General features: G+C 42.8%; 1 protein-coding gene across 5 annotated transcripts in view; it reads right to left on the minus strand.

Moving 5' to 3' along the window:
• RAI14 (retinoic acid induced 14) overlaps window positions 1–24,224 on the minus strand; it is a 62,052-nt gene that overhangs the window by 16,193 nt on the left and 21,635 nt on the right. For all 5 annotated transcript variants that reach the window (XM_028098005.2, XM_028098004.2, XM_088023715.1 and 2 more), the window contains 5 exons: window positions 16,465–16,553; window positions 6,722–6,786; window positions 3,075–3,132; window positions 2,313–2,383; window positions 355–461 (listed from right to left, as the gene is read on the minus strand). In XM_028098005.2, the coding sequence (XP_027953806.1) occupies window positions 355–461; window positions 2,313–2,383; window positions 3,075–3,132; window positions 6,722–6,786; window positions 16,465–16,553 (390 nt within the window). The remainder of the gene's footprint in view (window positions 1–354; window positions 462–2,312; window positions 2,384–3,074; window positions 3,133–6,721; window positions 6,787–16,464; window positions 16,554–24,224) is intronic.

Genomic DNA, 24,224 nt, shown 5'->3' on the forward strand with positions numbered 1-24,224 from the left:
TGCATGAAAAGCCATTGGAAATGGCCTAGTCACTTTAGTATTCAATAAACTCATCATAGACTGAAGTCTGAGGGAAAACTGTTTTAAGTGAAAACAGATTCTGGATTATCAAAAGAGGCAGGAGGGGTGCCTGGCTGGCTCAGTCAGTAGAACATGTGGCTTTTGATCTCAAGGTCGTGAGTTTGAGCTCCATGTTGGGCACAGAGTTTCCTTAAAAAAAAAAAAAAAAAAAGGCAAAAAATGAAAAAAATTAAAACCCCTTTATAACAAATGATCCAAAAGAGAGCTGTGTTATTTTGAGACTCCCAGAATGTAGATATCACCGAAATCCCGTGATTTCTATTTCTGTGGTACCTTCCATTTTTGTCCCTGGAATTTACATCTGCTCCGTGGTCCAGGAGAAAGCGACAGACCTCACTGTGGCCATTTTGTACTGCAAGCAGCAGTGGTATATTCCCATCCTAGGAGACAAATTCAGATTGATTGTCACTCAGACACCAAATGGCCAGAATTGCAAAGGACCTTGTTCTTTGTACATTTATTCCCGAGCCATCCCGCCACCACGACAGTTTGCATCCCAACTGTGTGCTGTTACATCTCAGCACAGCTCTTCTTACGGAGCTGCACCAACTGTTAGCTTTTCCTCAGAACCTCGGACTCTTGGGTTGCTTGTTCCTTCAGCGACCATTACCCGGTCTGGCGATGATGTGAGAGGGAGGGCAACACCAAGTATGTAAAGGCTCAAGGCAAGTATATCATGTTTATCGAGGAGATGGCTCTGGAGAAAGGAAGGACTTGTTTCCACAGGTGGCGGTGGCAGCTTCTTCCAAGTGAACCACATGCTTCCTACCATTCATTCCGCTATTCCCTTCTCAGAGAGTGAATGCTTTCATAACCTCACAGGTGCCAAAACAGAACAGAAATTAAGAGTCTGTCTATTCCTGACACCTGGCTAGATAACAGATGAATGGAAAGAATGATTTACGATGACAATTGGCATTCCTTTAAAAAAAAGAAAATGATGTTGAATCACTGTATTATATACCTGAAACTAATGTAACACTGTATTTTAACTACACTGAAATTAAAATTTAAAAAAATAAAAAAGACAAAAAAAAAAAAGAACGAGAGAGAAAGAAAATGAGATCCCAACTCATATACAAATCATGTAAGGAAATTAAGAATTTAAACATTATTTACAACAGAAAACAAGAAAAAAATACAAGAATATATAGGTGACTTTTTTTTAAAAAAGATTTTATTTATTTATTTGAGAGAGAGAGAATGAGAGCCGGAGAGCACGAGAGGGAAGAGGGTCAGAGGGAGAAGCAGACTCCCCGCCGAGCAGGGAGCCCGATGCGGGACTCGATCCTCTGACTCCAGGATCATGACCTGAGCTGAAGGCAGTCGCTTAACCGACTGAGCCACCCAGGCGCCCTAGGTGACTATTTCTACAATCTTAGGGTGAAGAGGTCCTAACTCAAATGATACAAACCATAAAGAGAAGCTTTTGTTCTGCTTTTTCCTTGAACATTCCTCACAAATGGGGTTGATAGTAATTCTTAAGGTAGATGTATTATTCAAAGAGGCACAGGAAAAAATAAATTACAATATAACCAATGATTTAACATGAGGATTTAAAAAAATATAATTACTGCTTAAAGATTGAGTCTCCATTTAAAATAGAATTTCAGACGCATTTCTAAAAAGTTATCTCTGTGAAGTTATAATACTTTCTGGTTATAAAGCACCGAGATTCAGGGAGTGGGCATTCATCCTCAGATTCTATATACTCACTTAACAATATCCCCGTTAGGTACAATGCATGCATGTCAATTCCCATCCTATGGCAGGAAATTTAACTTTGTAAACCAGGAGTGAATGGCATGCACATTTACTCTCAAAATAGCCCAGCAAGGTTAAAATAGTCTAGAGGCAGTCTTCAAAGTTGAGAAACACTAACCAAGAGTACCCAAGATGATACATGGGAAAGAACAGAAATAACAGAACTTCGATTTAGACTTATTTCTTATTTCTAAAAATCAAGAAAGTCAGCCTTATTAATATTTAGGTTGATGGCAGACAAACTCAGAAACAAATACACACATCAGGAAGTGCATGTTGCAAAATGTCTTATTAATGGTTCAGGGACCAGTGGAGAGAATACTTGAATCCATCTGGCAGAAGAGGACCCAGGTTGGAAATCACTAGCCTTGCCAAATGCTGAGGTCTCTAAAAGTCTTCGTGACTTTCGGGAGTAGCCCAGAGCACTCTAGAAACCAGTGTCCATCTAGTAGCCGCCCGATACTCACCAAATCCTTGAGGTTTATAGGGCTTTTGTGCTCGCAAAGAGCCTGCACGGCTTGCAGGCAGCCTTGTGCCGCTGGGGAAGGAAGCAAACACCACAGCCCATCACAACACTGTTCACACAAGCAGGGACGTCAAACACGTTCAGTCCCACCCAGTTTGCCTATGTTACTCTAGTTGCACTGAAGAGCAATGGTATCAGGAAGGTTAAGTAAGGTGTTTTCAATTATTATTAAATTTCGATGTTTCTAGACCTAAAGCCAGTGGCTGCCAGTTGCCCTTATACAAATACTTGGTTTAGCATTTTGTAAGGACTTAGCTTGTCCACAATGAGCACTAACGGGAATTTATAAATCTCATCATTCCTGAGTTCAGTGTCAGCGTTCTATTACTTGGAGTTGTGTGACAGATAACAGACAGTAAAACAGAACACTGATAAATAAAATTGGGGTTTCTTTTGAGCCCCAAATCAAAAAAGTCTGTATCAAACATCACATGAAATCTGCAAATGCTTATGAGTACCTCTTAAATAAGAAGCTTACATTAATTAAAATACAATAACCATGACAATTTTTATTGACTGTTTGGCAGGCAATTGATGAATTCTAGATGTGTTCTTTGATAAAACTCCACACGTTTTGCAAACTGAGGGAAATGGAAATTCTAGGAATGATGACAGACAGCATCAGAAATAAAATGGCTTGAATGAGGAAAAGGAAAATTTAGTATTTCTTGGGGCAGAAGATAAATAAGAGACTGGAAGTCACCTGCATAATGTAAAGCTGTTTTCCCAGAACTGTCAACGCTTTCGGCTGGGCATTTAGACTATAAGACAAAAATAAATAAATACACATAATAAAATTCAGTTCTGTTCAGTTCATCCTTTTCTTGCAAGGTTATGATGTATCTTATTAGGAAGAGTATAAATAGGAATAAGCCCCTATTGCTGCGCTCCGGGGCCCACTGGGGGGTGGGGGGGGGTAAGAGACTCATTTCCAAGCAATGGCGACCCAGGCAAGAGGTCACCTCTTTGTCGCTTTGGCTGTCCTGTCCTCTCTCACACTAGCACCCACCGCCAGCAGATCATCCCCACCAGCTAACACACATGCTCTAGGAGTTCTCGTCTTGACCCCATCTTTCCCCCTATTTCCTGCCCTAATTCTCTATCTCCCTTCACAAAACCAACTTTCTGTCAAGAACCCCCCATGTGCAATCCAGGCTTCCTCGCTCCCCATTCACTTCCAAACCCAGTGCAGCTGCGCGCTGTCCTCCAGACTCCACAGAGATGGCCCTAGTCGGTCACCAACAACCTTCACGTCTCCCACAACAACAAACATCTGGGTCCTCCCCCTGCAGCAATCCACCCCCTTCTCCAAACATTCCTTCCTCTCGGCTCCACGCTAGCCTGCTTTCCTGGCCCCTGCTCTGGCCACTCCCCCCTCCATTAGCCAAACAGAACCTTGGGGTTCCTCGCTGCTCTCTTCCTTGGTAATCTCATCCACACCCACCAAGAGGCTAATGACTCTCAAATGGAAATCTTAACAATAACCACCACAATAGTGCCTACTAGCTATCACGTGCTGGGCACTCTTCAAAGAATTGTTTTTAGGCTCCTCACAACCCTACATAGATCCTATTATCACTCCCACCGTCATTTGAGGAAACTGAGATACAAAGAAGTTAATAATTTACTCAAGTCACAGGAAGTGGCAGAGCCAGGATTCAAACCCAGATGTGCTGGATGTGCCCATGTTCTTCTCTGTACACAACAGACATCATCTCTGAGTGCCAGGCTGGATAACCCATTGCCTAGTTCACATTCATGCTCCCCGTAGGCACCTCAAACGCAGCCCAGCCCAGACTTCTGGTCTCCTCTCCCTGACGCTTCCCTGTCTTTGTCAACAGCACCATCACCCAACTAGCCAACGAGCTAAAGATCACTGGGCCATCTCTGATTTCTTCTCCACCCCCTCCGCGACCATGCCCGGTCAATTCTGTGTCCTAAATACACCTGCTCTACTCTCTCTTTCCCCATGATCACCCCATCAGCTAAGCCAGCACCTGCTCACCCAGACAAGCTGTGGCTGCCTCCCAGTGGTCTCCACAGCTCTGCTTTTGCCCCTATTCTCTATAGCACTAGAGTGGTCTTTTAAAACTGAATTCCTTGAAAGCCCTCCACAGTTCCACGCTGTGCTTAGAGGAGTTACAGTCTGCCTATTATGCCACACAGGCTGGCACTCCATGTCCTTCTTTCTCCTCCTCACTCGTTTTGCCCCGGGCTTTCCTTCCTCCTTAACTAGAGCCTTTCCTACCGGAGGCCCTCTCTCCTTGCTCTTCTCTCTGCTTGAGAGGTTTTCCCCTTGGCTCTTTCCATCGTTTTCAGCTTAAATATCACCTCCTCCATGGGGCCTTCCCTGAATATCCACCCCACACTCCTCTCTCTCAGGTCTCTGTTAGTTTTCTTCATGATGTTATGCAATATGTAATGTGCATTTGCGGATTTGTTTACAAGATGGCCAGCTCCATCAGGATAGGGGCTGCTCTGTTCTCTGTTCGTGAGCATATATTCAATGCTTGACACAGTGCATGGTGCCCACGGGACACTTGTTAAAAGCAGGGGGGCCTAGTGGGCTCTTGGGGGAGGGAGAGGGTTCATTTGAACTTGAAGAATCTCACAAGACTCTTTGTGCTCACTGCCTTGAGGAGGCAGAACTTTGAAATGGTAGCCACTGGAGAAGAGAAGTCTCTCCAGCAGACAGTAAGAGCAAAGGCCTAGAGAGCCTACAGGGGATTAAGTGCAGAGGGTAAGGGAGGGCAGGAGATGACAAGAGTCCCAACAAAGAGGGCAGGGTATGCCAAGACACAAGTGAAGAATTAGCTAGAGATGTCCAGGACCCAAGGAAAGCAACCCATTAGGACATCAAAGCCTCTGGTTTTAGCAACTATTCAGAAAGAAGAACAGCAAATTTGCAAGTTAGAGGCAAGAACAGGCAATGTTAGAGTGAAATGTCTGTCTGCCCGTCAGTGGTAAGAAGAATGGAGATCAAGTTACGACTTACCATGCTTTGGCCTAATTTTAGAATAGCACAAGGAAGTGTTTAAAGGCTTCAAAGATTCCAGAGAAAAACCAATCCATTTGCATAACCAGATATAAAATTACATTAGAGGCTAGAATATCTGGTCCTTGCCCATGAGGATTTCCAGCTTGTCAAGTTCATTCTTCCTGAAAATCAGAGCCAGATGCAAAGTCTGGATAACCAAGCCAGACTGGGAATGGAGATTTAAAATACAAATAAGTTAAAGAAAAAATGAAGGTAAGGCCAAGGGTATGGAGGCAGGATACTGGGACAAGTCAGTGATTTGTCATTTATCCAGAGTGCCGGGTCTCAGAGAAGGCAGATAAGTTCTATTTTAACCATTTTCAGAGAGATGCCTCATAATAAATAATAAATAATAATAATAATAATAATAACAGATGTTCATCTATTTTTCTTGAATTTCACTTCAAAGACCCGTTAAGGTTATGCATTCCCGGCATTGGTGGTGGCTTGCATCATGTAATGGAAGACAAGAAGCTGTGTGATCAACAGAGCACGACAAGTTGAAGAATGTGACCACATTTCTGCATTAGAATTGCAAAGCCAAATTAAAGCAAGATGCCGGTCCCACACAGCGCTTGCTCGTGAAGGCTGAGGCAAGAGCACAACAGAACAGTCTTCCAAGCGCAGATTTTATTGCTCTGGGTCGTTCCTGAAAACCACCAGCTTGCATTTTGACTGGCAACAGCTGGATGTTACGCTATGGACTGCTATCAGGAGTTCATTAAATATTCATCTTTAAAGATTTACAGAGGTCGTCCCCCTACGTGAGCATTATAAGCGGGCAAGCAAACCCGGGAGTTGGCTTGAAATTATAAAGAATAAAACCAAGAACTTAAACAAAAACCAAGAACTAAAAGCTCATTAAGAGTTACGCATGAGGAAATAATGGTTAAAATTCTGTTTCTCGGTAAGAGTAGTGTTCTCCCAATGACAGAAGGAGAGAATACTAGGGTACTGGAGATCCTGTATCGTAAGGGTCTCCAACAGCATGGAAAAAGTTTTTAAAACTGACTATGTAAAGGATACAAGTCTTTCAGGAAAGAAAATGAGGAGCTGAATAAAGGAGAGAAAAAGGCTGGATCCCAGGAAGGCACTCCAAATTCTGATTAGGACCCTCTTCCCTTACCAGCGCAATTGCTATGGAAATAATCTTCTCCTTGGTTATCATTTAAAGAATGACGCCTCTTAGGAAATGCAGTTTCTGGGATGGTATTTAAAGGAGTGTGCCTGTGTTTGTTCTTTCACAGATAAGGGTACTCTTAAATTTTGACATCATTTTAAAAAATTTATCATTTTAGGTTGTTCCACGTTACCTGCAGGAGCTTCCGGATGCATTCATAGTGGCTGTTCTTGGCTGCGAGGTGCAAAGCACTGTGTCCTAAATGGAGTGAAAAAAAAAAAAAAAGTTTTAGAAAAAAAGGGCCACACATTTTAAATCCCTTTCTTATCTCTATAAGGAAGACAACTATGAGGAAATAAACTTCTCCAACAAAGACGGGATTGTTACTCTTGAGGGGAAGACCTCAGCTTCTTATCTGTAAAGTTCAGTGACAAAAGAGCGGAGAACACAGAGCATCCTGCCCACTGGGTAATATTCGGGGTCTACTCCAAGTGCCGTTTCTCTTGGGTGCCATGAAATCTTAGCTAGGAGCTTGCAGGTGACTCAAGACATGCAGCTCAGCTCTGCAACTGTCAGTATGTATGCCAAATGCCCTGCATCCACATCAGCCACACCAGGCTTCGACTACCACAGGCCCAGGAACCCAAGAGAGGTCGCCCATGGGCCAGGCGAGCACATTCTGAACACCCACACACTTAAATCCCGATTTTGGACCTTTCATTTCCCTCTCCTCCAAACGTGCTCCAGCCCCTGCATGGAAATCACCTGGAGTTTTCAGATATTCAAAATCCTTCTGTGGAAGAAGGGAAAGAGCTGTAAAGCCAGTAATACACTATTTAAGTGGCATCTCTTTACATTCCCTTCATAGAACGTGACTCCAACATGAGGACTCCGATGCCTCAGCGGTCAGCTTTAGGAAATCCTCGTGCTGGCCCCAACTCTCTCCACTGTCTAATGGGCCTACAGAATTTCTATGGAAGAGGGGTTGAGGGGCAGCCTCTCGGCAGAAGGCCTGGCTACCAGCCCAGCAGGCTCCCACCCAAGGCCCTTCCCAGCTGCTCCGCGCTGAGCCTGGAATCTCTCCCTCCGGATCACCATACGGCTTACTCGCTCACCTCAGGTGCAGCTGAAAGGGTGCTTTGGAATGAGGTATCCCCTGACCTCCCCTTTTAAAATTCCCATTCCTCGGCCACCTTTTTAATCCTTACTCCCTGCTTCACTTCTGTTCTTCACAGCACTGAGCACCTTCCCACACTCCCTTCCCACCCCAGCCCCTCCACACAACACACACATTTATGGAGATCATTGTTTTTCTTTCCCCACTAGACTATGAACTCATTGAGGACGGGAAGTTCTGATGCATTCCCTGCTGTGTCTCTAGTCCAGCACTGGTGATGCGTAGTAGGTTCTTAATACACACTTGTTAATTTGAATTAGAAGGTATAGCTCATTCCAAATGTCTGGGGAGGAGGTCTGGGGGGAAGGAACCAAAATTACCACTGCTGGCCAACCCAGCACACATAGTCAACTCTTCTAAATCCTCCATTTTCCAAACTTTTTGGCCAAGATACACCCAATGTAACACCTGTAAACAACCCATACTTTGGGACATGCTTCAAAAATGGTTTCTCAGCCTCAGCGCTATTGATTCTTTAAGCTGTGTGTGTTGAGGGGAGGGAGGTTGTCCTATGCATTTTAGGGTAATAAGCAGTACCTCTGGCCTCTACCCATCATATGTCCATTTGTGATGATCAGAAATGTCTCCAGACGTTGCCAGATATTCCTTGGGGGCAAAATCACCCACGGGGCTTAGAGACAACAATTTCTTTTATATGGTGGTCCAGTCTCCAAATATCATTTCTCCTTTTTGAAATAGTCTTCATGGGGTGTCTGGGTGGCTCAGTAGTTAAGCATCTGCCTTCAGCTCAGGTCATGATCCCAGGGTCCTGGGATCGGGCCCCGCATTGGGCTCCCTGCTCCTCGGGAAGCCTGCTTCTCCATCTCCCACTTCCCCTGCTTGTGTTCCCTCTCTCGCTGTGTCTCTCTCTGCCAAATAATCTTTTTTTTTTTAAGATTTTATTTAAGAGAGAGAGCACACACACATGTGCTTACATGAGTGTGGGGGGGAGGGGCAGAGGGAGAAGCAGACTCCCCGCTAAGCAGGGAGCCCGATGCAGGGCTCCATACCAGCACATGGAGATCATGACCTGAGCCAAAGGCAGACACTTAACCGACTGAGCCACCCAGGCACCCCCTGACTGTAAATCTTTAATTATTAGAGTAGGAAATATATACTTACAAATTAGAGGGTTTAGGACCCCAGTGAGCTATACAGAAGCACATGGGAGGTCAGAAGATCAGATTCCTTCTTTTCTGAGACCAGCTGAACTACAGGATTCTAAGGGCATCCGTGAGGGGGGGGGGTTGTTTAGATGGTGCAGAACACTGAGAGGCAGGAATCCCTCCAACCTCTCCCACATGGATGGGGATGAGGAAGGTTGGCAATGGAGACCCTTGGAAGAAGGAAGACAAACCTCTTTTCTTCCTCATCCTCCTTTTACTGCATGAGAACCCCTCCTTCCAGGATGTATACTGCATCATAGTATGAGTTCAGTTACAGTATGCATGAAATGGGCTTCGGTGGGCTAGCCTTGCCCCCAACTATCATCTGTACCAGGGTTTCTAAGGACAAACAAATTCCGAGTTTTAAACAAATGCCTTACAGATGAACTTTTGGAAGCCATCCCGTGTGTAGGTAGAAGATTGTTTTTGTCATGTATGCAGTCTGTTAGCTTTCGTCTATGCGGTGGACAAAAGCTGTTCTACATAAAGAGCACCCACTGGAAAAAGACACAATTCTCCAGAGATAAGATGGTAGGAAGATTTAAACAACTCAGCATAAAATAAACAACAGGGCTTCATTGCACTCCAAGTGTTCTAGTCATACCTGGAAGTAAGTACTGTGTTTCTAAAGAAACACAATTCTTTTATTCCCTGGCCCTATGCGACATTTTCCTAAACCAGGAGCACGACAGTATTGCCCATTCAAATAGTCTCAAAATCCAAATAATACATCATTCCCTGGACATTACACTGAAGCAAGAGGTCTCTCACTCCTAAGGTTAGAACAAAATCCTCTTTCCAAATGCAAAATTTTCTGGAGAGAATATATTATATTAGTGAGAGACTCTCAGTGTAATGAGACAGTGTATACGTCTGGCCCCCATTCAGCTGTGGATCTGTCTGGAATATCAGGAAACAATTTCCCAAAAGCAAATAACATGGCAACCCTAATTCTGTGCATTCTGGCAGAACTCTACCTGTAAGTAAAAAGACCAGTGTTATTTCTAAGTCAAGAGTTGTGGGCTATTACAGGTAGTATAAAAATCCTATTAATCAAAGGGAGTCTAAAAACGATGGCCCAGGGGCACCTGGCTGGCTCAGTCGGTAGAAAATACGACTCTTGATCTTGGGGTCATGAGTTTTGAGTCCCACACTGGGTGGAGAGAGGACTTAAAAAAATAAAAATAAAAAGTAAAAAGGATGGCCCAGCCATTCTTGCCGTGGAACACCCCCCTCCCAATTACCTCAGACAATAACCCTTTATTCAATTCTTTAAGATCACTGGATTATAAAATGGAGAAGAATTAACTTCTAATAGAGCCATTTTTGATGTACTCTTCAAGTATATGTGAAAAATTTTGAAACTAAAGTCAGAGATAGGGCTAACAAGGCCAAAGTCTGAAAAATCAGTTTTAGATAATATAGAGACATTTAGAAAAATAAAGAGAATACTCAACTAGATAAGACTTAAAATATTTTCTTAAAAATCAGAGTTTCAGAATGCTGACTATATTTAAACAATAAAAGTATAAATTTGGTTCTCATTTATAATTTTATTTTTATTTTAAATTTTTTTAAAAAAGATTTTATTTATTTATTTGACAGAGGGAGACACAGCGAGAGAGGGAACACAAGCAGGGGGAGTGGGAGAGGGAGAAGCAGGCTTCCCGTGGAGCAGGGAGCCCGATGCGGGGCTCGATACCAGGACCCTGGGATCATGACCTGAGCCGAAGGCAGACGCTTAATGACTGAGCCACCCAGGCGCCCCTTATTTATAATTTTAAATATATTTAAACATCAGTAGTCATAGTAATCCTCATCTTTTCACCATATTTTCATTGCTGAGGCACAGGTCCGTTTACCTTGTTATATCCCCAGGAGAGGATCCAAGTATGAAAGACATATTTATAGTCACCATTTTCACTATTAGCTATGGAATTACCCTTTAGTCCCCCAGTATAGATTTGTATAGCATTCCATATGGAATTAAAAGACTTCTTTGCGTATGTGTATACCATCTGAAATATTTTCACGGCCAGGTTATGCTGATGGTTGTATATGGTTGACACTCTGACCACCCATACACAAGTCAATAGCAAGTAAAGTACGACAAATCATACAATCATTTTTTCATTTTCTTTGTTCTAAATGAAAATATGAAATACACTTTATTGGCTATAATTTGCAGTTACAGTTTAAATGACCCATTCTCTAAAGCGCCTGAGTTTTAAGATGGATAGATATTACCTTTTGTGTCTTTACATGCTATCAAATTTGAGTGGGATTAGGGGGCATAAAGGAATGGAAGTTCACCTAGAAATCAAAACAAAAATTAAGCCAGCCCTTAGAAACCCCAGAGAAAAGTAAGGGTTCTCAAGCATTCCTCCTTCCGAGGACTATGCATTCTGATGTTTCCATACCCCAGTTCTCACTCTCCTAAGTCTCTCTTCTGTGAGAAAAGACGTTTTATTTTGAAGGTTAAGTGTGCAAAGGGATCAGAGAAAATTTAACATATGGGTGTGAGATACAAAATGCACATTATCCTCCAATCTCTGTCCCTACCTCCTTGTGTAACAAAACCTTCGATATTTTTAACTGGACACGTTGCTGCTCAGAGTTCCCAGCTTCCCAGAAAGTCGAGCGTGGCCACAGACACACTCTATCCAATGAGATCTAAGTGTGTGTCATTCGTGGGCTGTGCCTGCCCCTCCCCCTTGTGGCCGTTGGGGCGCAGATTCAGGGGAAGCTGCCTTGGGCTTTGAGGACCACAGCCACACCCGGGATGGTGGAGCAACAGGGGTCTGTATCTCTCACAGCGTGGAGCTGAGCTGCCACACCGATTTGGGGCTTTCAACTGAGAGAGAGAAAATTCTATTTGTTTCAGCCACTCTTACTCCAGTATCCTGTCATTGCATCAAACGTATACACTCACGAAGAGAGGGTGTCTGAAAGCTGATGCTTCAGAAAACCCCTGATAACAAACAGAAGATCCTTTGGTCTTCTTCAATCTTTTGTTAATGCTTCTGTTCAATCCTGCCTCATCCTCCAGGGCGCTAAATGCAGGCACCACCACTCCCCACTCTCAAAAACAGCCTAGAAGTCAATTTTACTATTTATCTGGGAGAAGTGCTTTCTAAAGAAACAGACAGAAATGCCAATCCCTACGTCAGTGAAGAACCAGAGCAAGCAAAATAAAAGATGCGAGACAAATAACGTAGGTCCAGCTCAGAGATGGCGCCGTGGGCTTAGGAGCGGGCTTTCCTACGTGACCACGACACACCCGTGTGGTGGTGGTCGGCAGACAGGCAAGTAAAGAATTGGGGGGGAAACCGCCAAAACCAAAAACGTAAGCCATGAGCTTCTACCAGTCTTTGGGTTCTCTTTTTCTGATTTGTACAATGAAAGCAGCTGGCCTGGTGACTGTAAAAAACATAAATAAAGATGTGAAACCTTTTCAAAAGTCTCATGTGTAAAAGATAATAAAGGTGTTGTGGGTGAAGTAGCAATAATCGTGATCATCTAGGAGCCAGACGGAGGGAGCCCTCACGGTGTCGTGGGCCCTGGGACGCCCACACTGACCATGGCGCTGAAGCCTCAATGGGCATTCATCTAAAATGATGTGACCCGGGGCGCCCGGGTGACTCAGTCATTAAGCGTCTGCCTTCGGCTCAGGTCGTGATCCCGGGGTCCTGGGATCGAGCCCCGCACAGGGCTCCCTGCTCGGCGGGAAGCCTGCTTCTCCCTCTCCCACTCCCCCTGCTTGTGTTCCCTCTCTGGCTGTGTCTTTCTCTGTCAAATAAATAAATAAAATCTTTAAAAAAAATTTTAAAAAATAAATAAAATGATGTGACTGTGGTACTGGAACCATACCCAAGGCCTTATCTTCTGACAGTGATTTGCTCATAAGAGTGCTTGTAAAGCATCCATAAAAATTCTCTGGTCAGACTTCCAAACATTTCATGTGGAAAGATAGTTGTGGAAAAAAAAAATAGATGCTAAAAACCCTTTGCTTCTCAAAACCTCTTTTTAAATCTAGTCACTGGTTTTAAAAATAGGAAATTACACCAGTTCAGTCATCCTGTAGCCTTGGTGGATAAATCTAATAAAAAGGGTCAGTGTAGTATATTTTGAAAGCAGTTTTTTTCCAAAAATTCTACAGGGCAGTATGATATATGGTTAACAGATTTCTGTATCAGTTCTCAGTGGGTGTTTGGACTGAGGTTGGCCATTCCTCAGTAATAATGTGGCAATATTTAAGTAGGTTTACTAAAAAGACAACACCTCTAAGAGCCGAGCCATTTAATTCATCCCTTAACCACCATAAAAGATGTTTTGGATGAATGATGGTCAACTGAGGCATGGTGACTAATGGACTGTGCTTTTCTTTCTTCCTTCCTTCCTTTACTTCCTTCCCTTCCTTCCTTCTTTCTTTCTTCCTTTCTCTGTCTCTGTCTTTCTTTCCTTCCTTCCTTCCCCCCCTCCCTCCTTCCTTCCTTCTTTAAAGATTTTACTTATTTATTTGAGAGAGAGAGAGCACAGAGGGAGAGGGAGAAGCAGGGACCCCACTGAGCAGGGAGCCTGATGAGGGGCTTGATACCAGGACCCCAGGAGACACTTAACCGACTGAATCACCCCAGGTGCCCCTGTGCTGTGCTCTCGTGAGAGAGAAAGATGGGGGTAGGTGATAAAGCAACTGGAAGGACACAGGCATGGGCAGTAAAAGCCATTGCATTGACCTTGTTTGTTGTGAAGGACAAAATCTGAGGAGTGTTGTTGTTCTAAATAACACAACATCTCTATGCACATTTTCCTTGCAGCTTTTTCCTTCTGTTGTTCCTACATTCTCTTTGCATGCTTTCAAGAAATCATGAGAAGCCAGTGCCTCATTCAGACAAAAATAAAACAGTAAGCCCGAAGACCAAAGTGCTACCCTCACTGCTAAAAAAATGTTAGTGGGGAGAGAAGTGACTGGCATCTCTAAGCCATTTTTACGTCACTGAATGTTTGGACAATGTTCTCTGCCCACATAGTGCCATGGAGTCCACCAATTTCAATCAGGGTTAAAAAAAAATGGAGTGTGGCAGTGCCCACAGACCGGCACAGAGAGCAGATAGGATGGGTCTGCAGTGTCCCCTCCGGTGTTGCTTCTTGGAGGGCGGTGTCATCTCAGCCATCAAGGCACTGGGCACTACACTGGGGTGTCCAGGTCTCAAGGCCTGACACTTCATCAGACTCTTAAAAACTGAGTTAGGGCTCTGGTAGGAAGTACAGACTCTACCCAATGTGTTATGTGGCACAAAAACCTTAGAGCTTTAAGTGTCCAAAATGATACTGGTGGAACATTAAAAAAAAAAAAAAAAAGAAGAAGGCAGCCTGTAGACTTTATTATATAATGTGATCTCAACTATATAAAACTCTGCCAGGAAAAATCTGGAAGGAAATGTAGCAAAATAGTAAAAGTTTTCTCTTCTTGTTAAGAGTAGAAGCATTGGTAGGGATGCCTGGGTGGCTCAGTTGGTTGGTTAAGCATCTGACTGTCGGTTTTGACTCGGGTCATGATCTCAGGGTCCTAGGACTGATCCCCACAATGGGCTCCATGCTCAGCCGGGAATCTGCTTAAGGATTCTCTCCCTCTGCCCCTCCTCCTGCTTGCACTCTCTCTCTCAAATAAATAAAATCTTAAAAAAAGAAAAGAGCAGAAGCACTGGTTAGCTTCTCTATAGTTTTCTGTATTTCTTTAATTTTCTACAATAAGCATTAGAGAAACATATTTTTCCCTGTAACAAAAAGATAGAGGGGAAGAGATATTTGGTTATGATAGAGATAACTAGACTCCTGACTAAACTATTTCTTTTCTTAAAGATTTATTTCTTTATTTGAGAGACAGCGCACGCAAGCGAGCACGTGCATGGGGTGGGAGAGGGAGAGGGAGAGAGAGTCTTAAGCAGACTCTGCGCTGAGCATGGAGTCCGATATGGGGCTTGATCTCAGGACCCTGACTAATCTATTTCTTAACATCAAATGCAATGAAACAAATCTGTATTATAGATCTAATTTATTCACTCTAAGCTAATTCCTTTAGATTAGGACTCTCTTAGACAGAAAACTCCATCTACTTATGATGACATACTTCTCATCAAGGGTACTTTAGCCAATCGTACTGCCCTTGCCTGTATGTGGTATGACTTTTAAGGTAATGACAATAAGCTTTTAAAAACAAGCAAAATAACTAGGTCTTGGGATTAAGGATGACTTTAATCAGTGCAACATAAATTAGTATTTCCCTTAAGGTAGTCACTTAAGGAAACCATTCTTCCATTGGTATTGACATTTGTCAAAGTATTTCTTTTGGAGCTTTCTGTGGTACTGCTCAGGAAAAGCATTCTGTTACTTCAATCACTCTCTATTTTTGACCAAAAATGGTTTTACCAGTTTGATACCTCAGTTACCTGACTTAACTTCAAGTGGCTTTTGGCCTATCCTAAAAAAACAAATCTGTTCTCAAAGGATAAAGATCCCCTAACACTGAGATTTAAAAAAAATAATGCCACAGACTTTTTGAAAATAATTCTGAAACAAGGTCCTCCAACCATATTTTGAGTATTAACAGCATTCTCACAATACCTGACTGACCTCCCCTGTCCAAGACAACTACTCTGTGGTGGCCAGTGTGTTGGGGGGAGGAAAAGGGATCCTTTATGGATTAATGCAAAGCCTAGATAAAGACTACGGGATGGACTGATTTCGTATTCCAGTAAAAACTAACAAAAGCCTTGTAGAAGGCATAGGTTCTGAAGTACAACAGAGAAATGAAAAGCCATCAGTAATTGCTTTGGTCTGGCCAGCAGGGGCAGAACCTCAGGCTGGAGATCCCAGGGACTCCTTCCTGTAGAACAATGTTCATAAAAGATACGACTACACTTTCTTCTCTCTCTGTTTGCCGTGTTCGTCATCAACACTGGCTTCACATTAGAATCACCTGGGGACTTTATAAAAACTGCCAGTTGGCTGGCAACCTTCAGACAATGGAATCTGAATCTCAGAAGACAGAGCATGGTATAGAGGTGTGGGGGTTGTATGTGTCTATACTGTTTATTTTTTCCTTCCATTCTTTCCCTCCCTCCCCCACCTCCAGGTCCCAGGTGACTCAGATGCACTGAAGCATGATAAGGGGTGGGAACCATGGGCAGCTGGTCCAGATGAAGATCATGGCTTCTGTCTACAGAGCTCATCTCAGCTGGCTGACAAAATGAGCTCCTAAACAACACACTGCATTTCATCACCTCATACGATGATTTGTAAAAACAAAAATTAAGAAATATTGCCAGGTCCATACATATAGTCTTAGAAAATAGTATTTTAACATATGGAATAAGAAGCATACAGTTTCTAGTTGACTGACCACATACATGATGAAAACACTTGTAAAGGCACAAATGATGAAATCACGGCAGAGCCTAGTCATTAGCGGTGATTCTAGGTTCTTCTTTTGGCGTATCTGTAGATTGGAAATTTTCCACAATGAATATGTCTCACCTTTGTGATACCTACTCTTGTGCTGGCCTATTGACTTAAGAAATAAAGACCACATACCAGCAGTATCTTGGGCAGTCACGTCCACGCCATGTGTCACCATGACCCTGAGGCATTCCACATGCCCTTTCGTAGCAGCAAGATGAAAGCTGAAAAAGAGGTAAACACAATCGCCTTAAGATTTCCACTCTTTGGAGTTCATCTCCAATGATGCTTTTTGCCTCTTCATGTACACTTTCTCTCACTTAAGCTCCGTGACCTGAGGAGATATTATTAGCAACCTCGTTTTAAAGATGAGGAAGCTGAGGCTCCAAGTGGTCTGATAATTTGCTCATTGACACTTTTTATTAAGTAATGGAGTGGGAGCTAGATCTTAGGTTTTCCAACCTACAGACCAGGCTTGAAAGAGGTAAGATCCAACTACATCATTCATCTCTTTAAGAAACAAGAGTGTCCAAAATAGAACCAGTTCCTAAATAATAAGTAATTTATCAATTTTTTTCTGTTGTCTAGGGCTTTCACCAAAGCCATTATTTCTAAGTAACTTACTCTATAAAGAGAAGTCTAAGCCAAACAACGGTCACGGTTCTTGGACAACATCAGTGTCAAATGCACTGTTGTGTTGTAGCGGAATAACAGTAGTTGTACACAACTTTTGTTAGTGGCTAGTGTGTGCCAACCATCTTCTCACTTTTATACATCATCTCTTTTCATTCTAATAGCTTTTGGAGGTGAATCCTATCACTGTCTCCATTAGATGGCAGGTGTCTATACCCGGTCAGGTGCAAACAGCATTAAGGAAAGCCCACAATTGGGCTCCAGTATTCTCTGACACTGGGGAGATCAAACCATGCTCGGCATGTATAGACTTGCCATTAAATGAAGGGATGACATCCAAATGCCATACCAATCATCCCTGGGGAACCCAAGGGTGAAGGGCACTTCTGTGGGCAGAAGTAAAGCACAATTCCACTGGGCATTCAGGCCCAGAGGCTGAGAAGGCCAAAAACCTTGGGAAGGTCTCCTTCCTATAGAGGGAGGTTAATGAGCCTTCCATTTCTTTCCCTGCCTCAGTTCTATTTGTGCGAGTTGCTTTCTCAGGATACTTGCCATGCGGCATCTTACCTGTGAATTAACACCCAGGTTATGTTTTTTTCACAGGACAGGACTTATAACTGGGGTCCAGGGTCACACCAAAATATCAAATCCAAGACCTACACCAATTCAAACCCCACTCCTCTGCTCTGAAGCATGAGGCTGAGTGAAGGTGGACAGATCAGCAAAGGAGGACACGTCAGGTCTGGTTGCAAATCAGCCATACCTTAGCTCTGTATCTTTGGGAAGTCAACTTACCTCTCTGAGCCTAAATTTCCTTTATTGTAAAGTGTGGGGATTGCATCAGAGGATATCTGATGTTTCCTCCAGCTCTAACAACCTTCTGTTATTTTAGCTTAATTGGCTCTAATCACACCAACTATTTCTGCATTTGTGCATCCATTTATGTGTCATGTTTCCTTACAGCCAAATTGACTTTGTGGGTGATTCCACAGTATGGTCAAAATTGGATCATATGGAGTGACTTGGGAATGTGGTAACTTGTATAAATGGAATTTCTGGTTAAATACAACTCAACTAAAAGGACCTCCATAAAGGCAGTATAATATTACCTCTGCTTTCAGCATTGTTGGGCTAAACTAATTTACAGTAAGTGAAGTTCACCTTTAAGCAGCAAAGTTTCTTTTAACTGATCTGGCTGGAAGGTTTCTAAAATTTTTTCGGCATTAGTAACAGTGCATGTTACATAATTTAATTGCCCTTGATGACATGAAGTCACCACTAAGAGCCTCAATTATTGACCTCTGCCTTCAAGGCTATTAATCTAAAAGCCCCAGATTATTAAGCCCTAATATTCATTCATATTTATCTTCTTTTCTTAATGTCTGTGTGTTTGCTTCTAAGATGTTCACTCTGCCATCTTCTTTGACCAGGGGAGAACTAAATCAAAACTATCTGGACAAGACAGCCCTATCCTATGCCAAAGATAAAAGTACCAGGATTAGTAATTAGCATGCATATACGCGCGCACGCGCGCGCGCGCGCACACACACACACGTGTATAGATATATAACTTCTGGTTAAAGTACAACATATATAGGAGGCACCTGGGTGGCTCAGTTGGTTAAGTGTCTGCCTTTGGCTCAGGTCATGATCCTGGAGTCCTGGGATCAAGCCCTGTGTTGGGTTCCTCCCTCTCCCTCTGCCTGCAGTTCCCCCTGCTTGTGTTCTCTCTCTCTGTGTCAAATAAATAAATAAAATAAAAAATCTTTAAAAAAAATAAAGTACAACATATATAAAGAAAACTTCACATATCACAATTATATAGCCTGCTCAATTTCCACAAATGGAACATACCCACTTTACCTTCATATAAGGAAACAGAACATGGCCAGAGACCCAAAAGGCCTCCTTGTATCTCCTACTAGCACTCCAGAAAGCTCTCCAGGTTTCCCTTCTAGTTACTAACCCCTCAGTGCATGTATTATTTGTATTTTTTCTACTCTGAGGCTTCTTGGAGTGTCTCTGGGTTACACACATTTCCGGGGGTTGAAATTGCAGACACACATGATAAGGAAGCATTATTGTAAGTTACTGCTGTATATTGATAGATGGAGTCTGACAAATGTGCAATGCTATTCTACGGATCTTTATTTAGAACATTAACAAGAATTGTAACAACAAGAATTGTAACAAGGCAGAAGAACTGAGGTGTTAGGAAGTTGGGTTCAAAATCCAATCCTATGATAGAACCTTTCTTAGACATTTCTTTTTTAAAATAAAAGCCCTTCGGGGCACCTGGGTGGCTCAGTTGTTAAGCATCTGCCTTCGGCTCAGGTCATGATCCCAGGGTCCTGGGATTGAGCCCTGCATCAGGCTCCCTGCTCCGTGGGAAGCCTGCTTCTCCCTCTCCCACTCCCCCTATTTGTGTTCCCTCTCTCGCTATGTCTGTCAATAAAATCTTTCAAAAAAATTAAAAAATAAAATAAAAGCCCTTCTATCAACCCATCTTTGATGGCTATAACACATTTTATTGAGGGCTCCAATTAGTTAAGGTTTCACTGCATATGCTTTAATAAGTTGTGTGTGTGTGTGTGTCTTCGTTTACCCTCTTTCATTACAGTTTGGATCAGGGAATAACTTTTTCCTTCCACCTCTTCTCCTGCAGAATATTGGGCTCTACTGAGAAAATAGAACAATGAGAGTCCTTTCACAATTTTATCTTCATATATGACCTAAAATTTCAGCACTCACCCATTACAGATAAAATGAACCAAGTACAAATAATTAGAAATAGCAGGTTATATAAGGACAGATATTCATGCTTGTACTTTTATACTGCATGCTTTTAGCTGGTAAAATCATTCTTAATTATTGTGATTCAATTATATCTATCATGATTTCAAGGTATTTCTCAGAGAAAGGGGATGAGCATGAAAAGCAGAAAAGGGAAGAATTGATCATTTTAGCCAGAAGTTTCTAATTCATTTTTCCAGACAGACAAGGAATTCCACTATGTATCATCATTCTGATTTTGTATTTCCAGGAAATGCACACAAAGCCAAGAAACATGACATGTAAGTTTGCTCTTAGGGAATATTTACTAATGCTGTGCATCATCTGTTTGCCCCTCCAGATTTGCCTTCGACTTTTATCCCCTGGGTCAGTGGCCCCAGAAGCAGACCTTTTATGAACTGCATCCAATGGGCTGTCTTATCCTCTGCCTTCTGGTTGAGTTCTACAAATGGGAGGCACTTACAAGAGATAGGAGGATGAGAAGAGAGAGTTCAGGGCATTATCCTCTCTACTCCTTCCCTGCCAGGCCACGCACTGGCCGTCATGGCCTTCCTCTACTTCCTCTATGAAGTTCACGGCTCTGGGGGCCAGTTGCCCCAAACTACAGCTGCAGCTCTCTCTAGGTTTTGGGACCTACTCTCTCTCTGTGCCCCTTTAGGTTGGGAGGGCAGGGGCACGAAGGAGGGGAAAGAATGTTGAAACAGATTCCCACTGTTACTGGTCCAGGGCTGCTTTCCCAACCCTGCTGGTTTAATCCTGACCACAAATCCGTAAATAGTTCCTTTCCTAAAGGGTCATCAATGATCCTGAGGGTGCTGTCTCCTACTGGGACCTTGAATGATACCAGTGACACCAGGGTATTCTGTGTGTGGTCATCCTCAGGATGAACTGTTAGGTTCCTCTGGATATTATTGGATTAAATATTTACAAGGGCAAATTCGGGCTTTTAAAAAAATGTTTCACCCCACATGTAATTAACTACTCAAGATATTTGGGCATTTTGGCTAAAATGCTTTGATGGGAGAATGTGCCAAATTACTTTGGTTATGCAGAATATGATATGGGACTTTAAAAGAGTTTTCAAATATAATGTTAGGCCAAAGTAGGAATCATTTTAAAAGGTTCAAGAATACACCTCTCAAAGGATCAGAGAAACAATGGACTTGAGTGAAAGCCACATGCAGTCCAGAATACTCCACCATGCAATAAAGAAATGTTAAAATTCAGATTTTAAACTGGACTTGGTCTTGAAAGAATAACCAATACCTTATCCACAACACATATGAGCACATACAGTTGTACATGCTACAGCTAGGTTCTCAAACTGGGAAAGCCTTCATAAGTTCTATGAACATTTCCTGTGCAATAACAAGGTTCTTCAGTAGTGAATTGGAAGTAAAAGAAGGTTTAGTAAAATCTTCAATACCATATTCTATACTCTCTCTGTATATATTCTATATAGGACTCTATACAATATATACTACTCTATACTACACAATAAAATAATTTATGCGCTAGATTTAGAAAGAGGAAATATAACCATCAAGACATGTAGTTATTTTGGTATCTACTGACCCCTCTAACTCCTTAAAATAACCTATCTTTTATCTAATGTGTCATTGCCATAGAATTTGTCAGAAAATCACTTTACTACCTAACTTGGGACAGAGGGTCTGTAATGTGAGTTTGCTAAACCATCGACCACATAAAAGAAAACCAAAATGATCAGTGTACTGATTTAGCTTTGTTTTATTTTATTTTTTATTTTTATTAGCAATCTCTATGCCTAACACGGGGCTTGAACTCACCACCTTCAGTGGTAACCAACAGTCACATGCTCTACCGACTAAGCTAGCCAGGTGCCCCTAGCTTTGTCTTGTTTTTATGCAAGCTGTACAAATGCAAGAGAAATAAGGCACAGATTGGACAATGACATGAGTTTGTCAGCAACCCAACAACCCATCTCTTATACACGGCAGCACTGAGAACTAGTTGCCTTACACTTGAACAGCAACCAACGACCAGCAAAAAGAGCTATGTCATCGTGTTAATCCTCCTCAGAGAGAAAGCGGCTAGAAGATAGAGCCCTGTCTTCTTTCTCTCATTCCCCCATCCCTGTGCCTAGAAAGTTTTTATTTTATAGATTTATTTATTTATTTATTTATTTGAGAAAGCGAGAATGAGAGAGAGAGAGAGAGAGTACATGAGAGGGGGAGGGTCAGAGGGAGAAGCAGGCTTCCCGCTGAGCAGGGAGCCCGATGCGGGACTCCATCCTGGGACTCCAGGATCATGACCTGAGCCAAAGGCAGTCGCCTAACCAACTGAACCACCCAGGCACCCCTAGAAAGAAGTTCTTAATCAGGAGTGGAGTAAACGCCATTGTGCAGAAGGGCAAGATGGGAAAATGATATTGTTGTTATTGTTGTGTATTTAATTCGGACAAGTCATTTTAAGGTTTTTAACTTCAGAAATTCCTAATAGCGATGATTTTGAAAAATAAAAAAAAAACCCTGGGTGCCTGGGTGGCTCAGTTGGTTAAGCGACTGCCTTCGGCTCAGGTCATGATCCTGGAGTCCTGGGATCGAGTCCCGTGTCGGGCTCCCTGCTCGGCGGGGAGTCTGCTTCTCTCTCTGGCCCTCTTCCCTCTCATGTTCTCTGTCTCTCAAATAAATAAATAAAATCTTAAAAAAAAAAAAAAAAAAAAACAACCCTAACATTAGAGCTTTTCTTAAGCTTAGAGGAATGACAAATATATGCAGTCAGATAAGAAAGTATAACCAAAAAATGTGATATTGGGGAGGTAAGACATGTAATATTTAAGGGCTCAGACTAAGTGGGTTTTAATCTGTGCTTTGCCATTTATTTGTGTGTGATCTTGGGCAAGAGGTCTCCGTATCTCCTCAGTTTCCACATCTGTAAAATGGGCTGTGAGGAATAAATGACTTACATGTAAAAGCACTTAGCAAAATGTGAAGCACATGGTAAATGCCGCCCCCCCCCCGCCAAAAAAACCCCCACCAATTGTTATAGCCTCACCAACAGAAGGCAAGGCTGAGAGTCCAGGATGTGTCGCTTAATAAAAGGATTTGTTTCAATGTTCAGAAAAGACAGGCTAGCAGAAGTTAAATCAGAACCAACGCTGCTTAGGAAATGAAGAAGGAAAGGGAAAGAATAAAACCGACGTGCCTCTCCACGGAATGGAAACTCAGAACAAAGTTGTAGACGACAAAAAAAGCCATCCAAGACTAGCTTTGTCTGAACCTCACTCTTGAGCTGCTAACATTCTGGCACCTTTCACGGAAGTGATAATCCTCAAAGCAGGATTTGGCAGCAGTGAGTCAGTCATTAGCATTTAACCTCTGAATGAGAACAAAAAGCAGGGCCAACTTTTAATAAGATACTCAAGTGAGAAGTTGGGTTCGGTTGGGTGGAAAAACATGATTAGTCACTGGCAGAACCTGGATTTGTAAATGACAGTGAGTAGGTTTCTTTTCTTATGCAGTGACTGATAAATGTAGGCATCCTAGGTGGTGGCCATCCAGGTGACTGGTGGGTTGGCGGCCACCCCGTCTGGATTGCAGGTGGGCACCTTGGGGTTACCAAAGGCTTAGGGAGCAAACGGTGCCCCCAGTCAGCACACAACTAATGAAGAGCATGTTTGGTGGCCTCTAATGTCCTGTGTCCCGGATGGCTAGTAAAAGAAAACACCTCTAAAGAGAGTTTGCAGATCTGGGCGAGGTGGGGGGGCGGGTGGGGAGGCAAAGTACTATAGGTTAATGCCACCCCTCACCCCACAACAGTCTTGACAAAGTTAATCCTCGGGCATTGGGGCGCCTGGGTGGCTCAGTCGGTTAAGCGACTGCCTTCGGCTCAGGTCATGATCCTGGAGTCCCGGGATCGAGTCCCACATCGGGCTCCCTGCTCGGCGGGGAGTCTGCTTCTCCCTCTGACCCTCTTCCTTCTCGTGCTATCTCTCATTCTCTCTCTCACAAATAAATAAAATCTTTTAAAAAATTTAAAAAATTAAAAAAATAATTCTCGGGCATTGGAGCTAACCCGAGTATGGGATAGTTTTCATATTTCCATAGTTGTGTATTTTTATAAGTATTGCTATAGCTAAATATATCAATTCACTCATATTTACACTATGATACCAGGGCACTTATGTGCCAGACACTGTTCTAAGCACTGAGAAACACGTGGCAAATGAAACAAAGCCCTCACGGATCTTGGCTTTTAGTAGGAAGTCTCAAGATAAACCAGTGGTTCTTAACTTGGGGTGATTTTGCCCTACCGTAGCGACATTTGGCAATGTCTGGAGATATTTTTGATTATTCACGGGGTGGGTGGTGGGCGGTGGGCATATTCTACTGGCATCTAATGTGTGAAGGCCAGAGATGCTGCTAAACAACCTACAATGCACGGGACAGCTCCTCAAGATAATTATCTAGTCCAAAATGTCTATAATG

This window comes from Eumetopias jubatus, unplaced genomic scaffold (assembly GCF_037043125.1).
Source record: "Eumetopias jubatus isolate StellerSeaLion01/CBP00866 unplaced genomic scaffold, mEumJub1_p1.0 scaffold_5, whole genome shotgun sequence".
Classification (NCBI taxonomy): domain Eukaryota; kingdom Metazoa; phylum Chordata; class Mammalia; order Carnivora; family Otariidae; genus Eumetopias; species Eumetopias jubatus.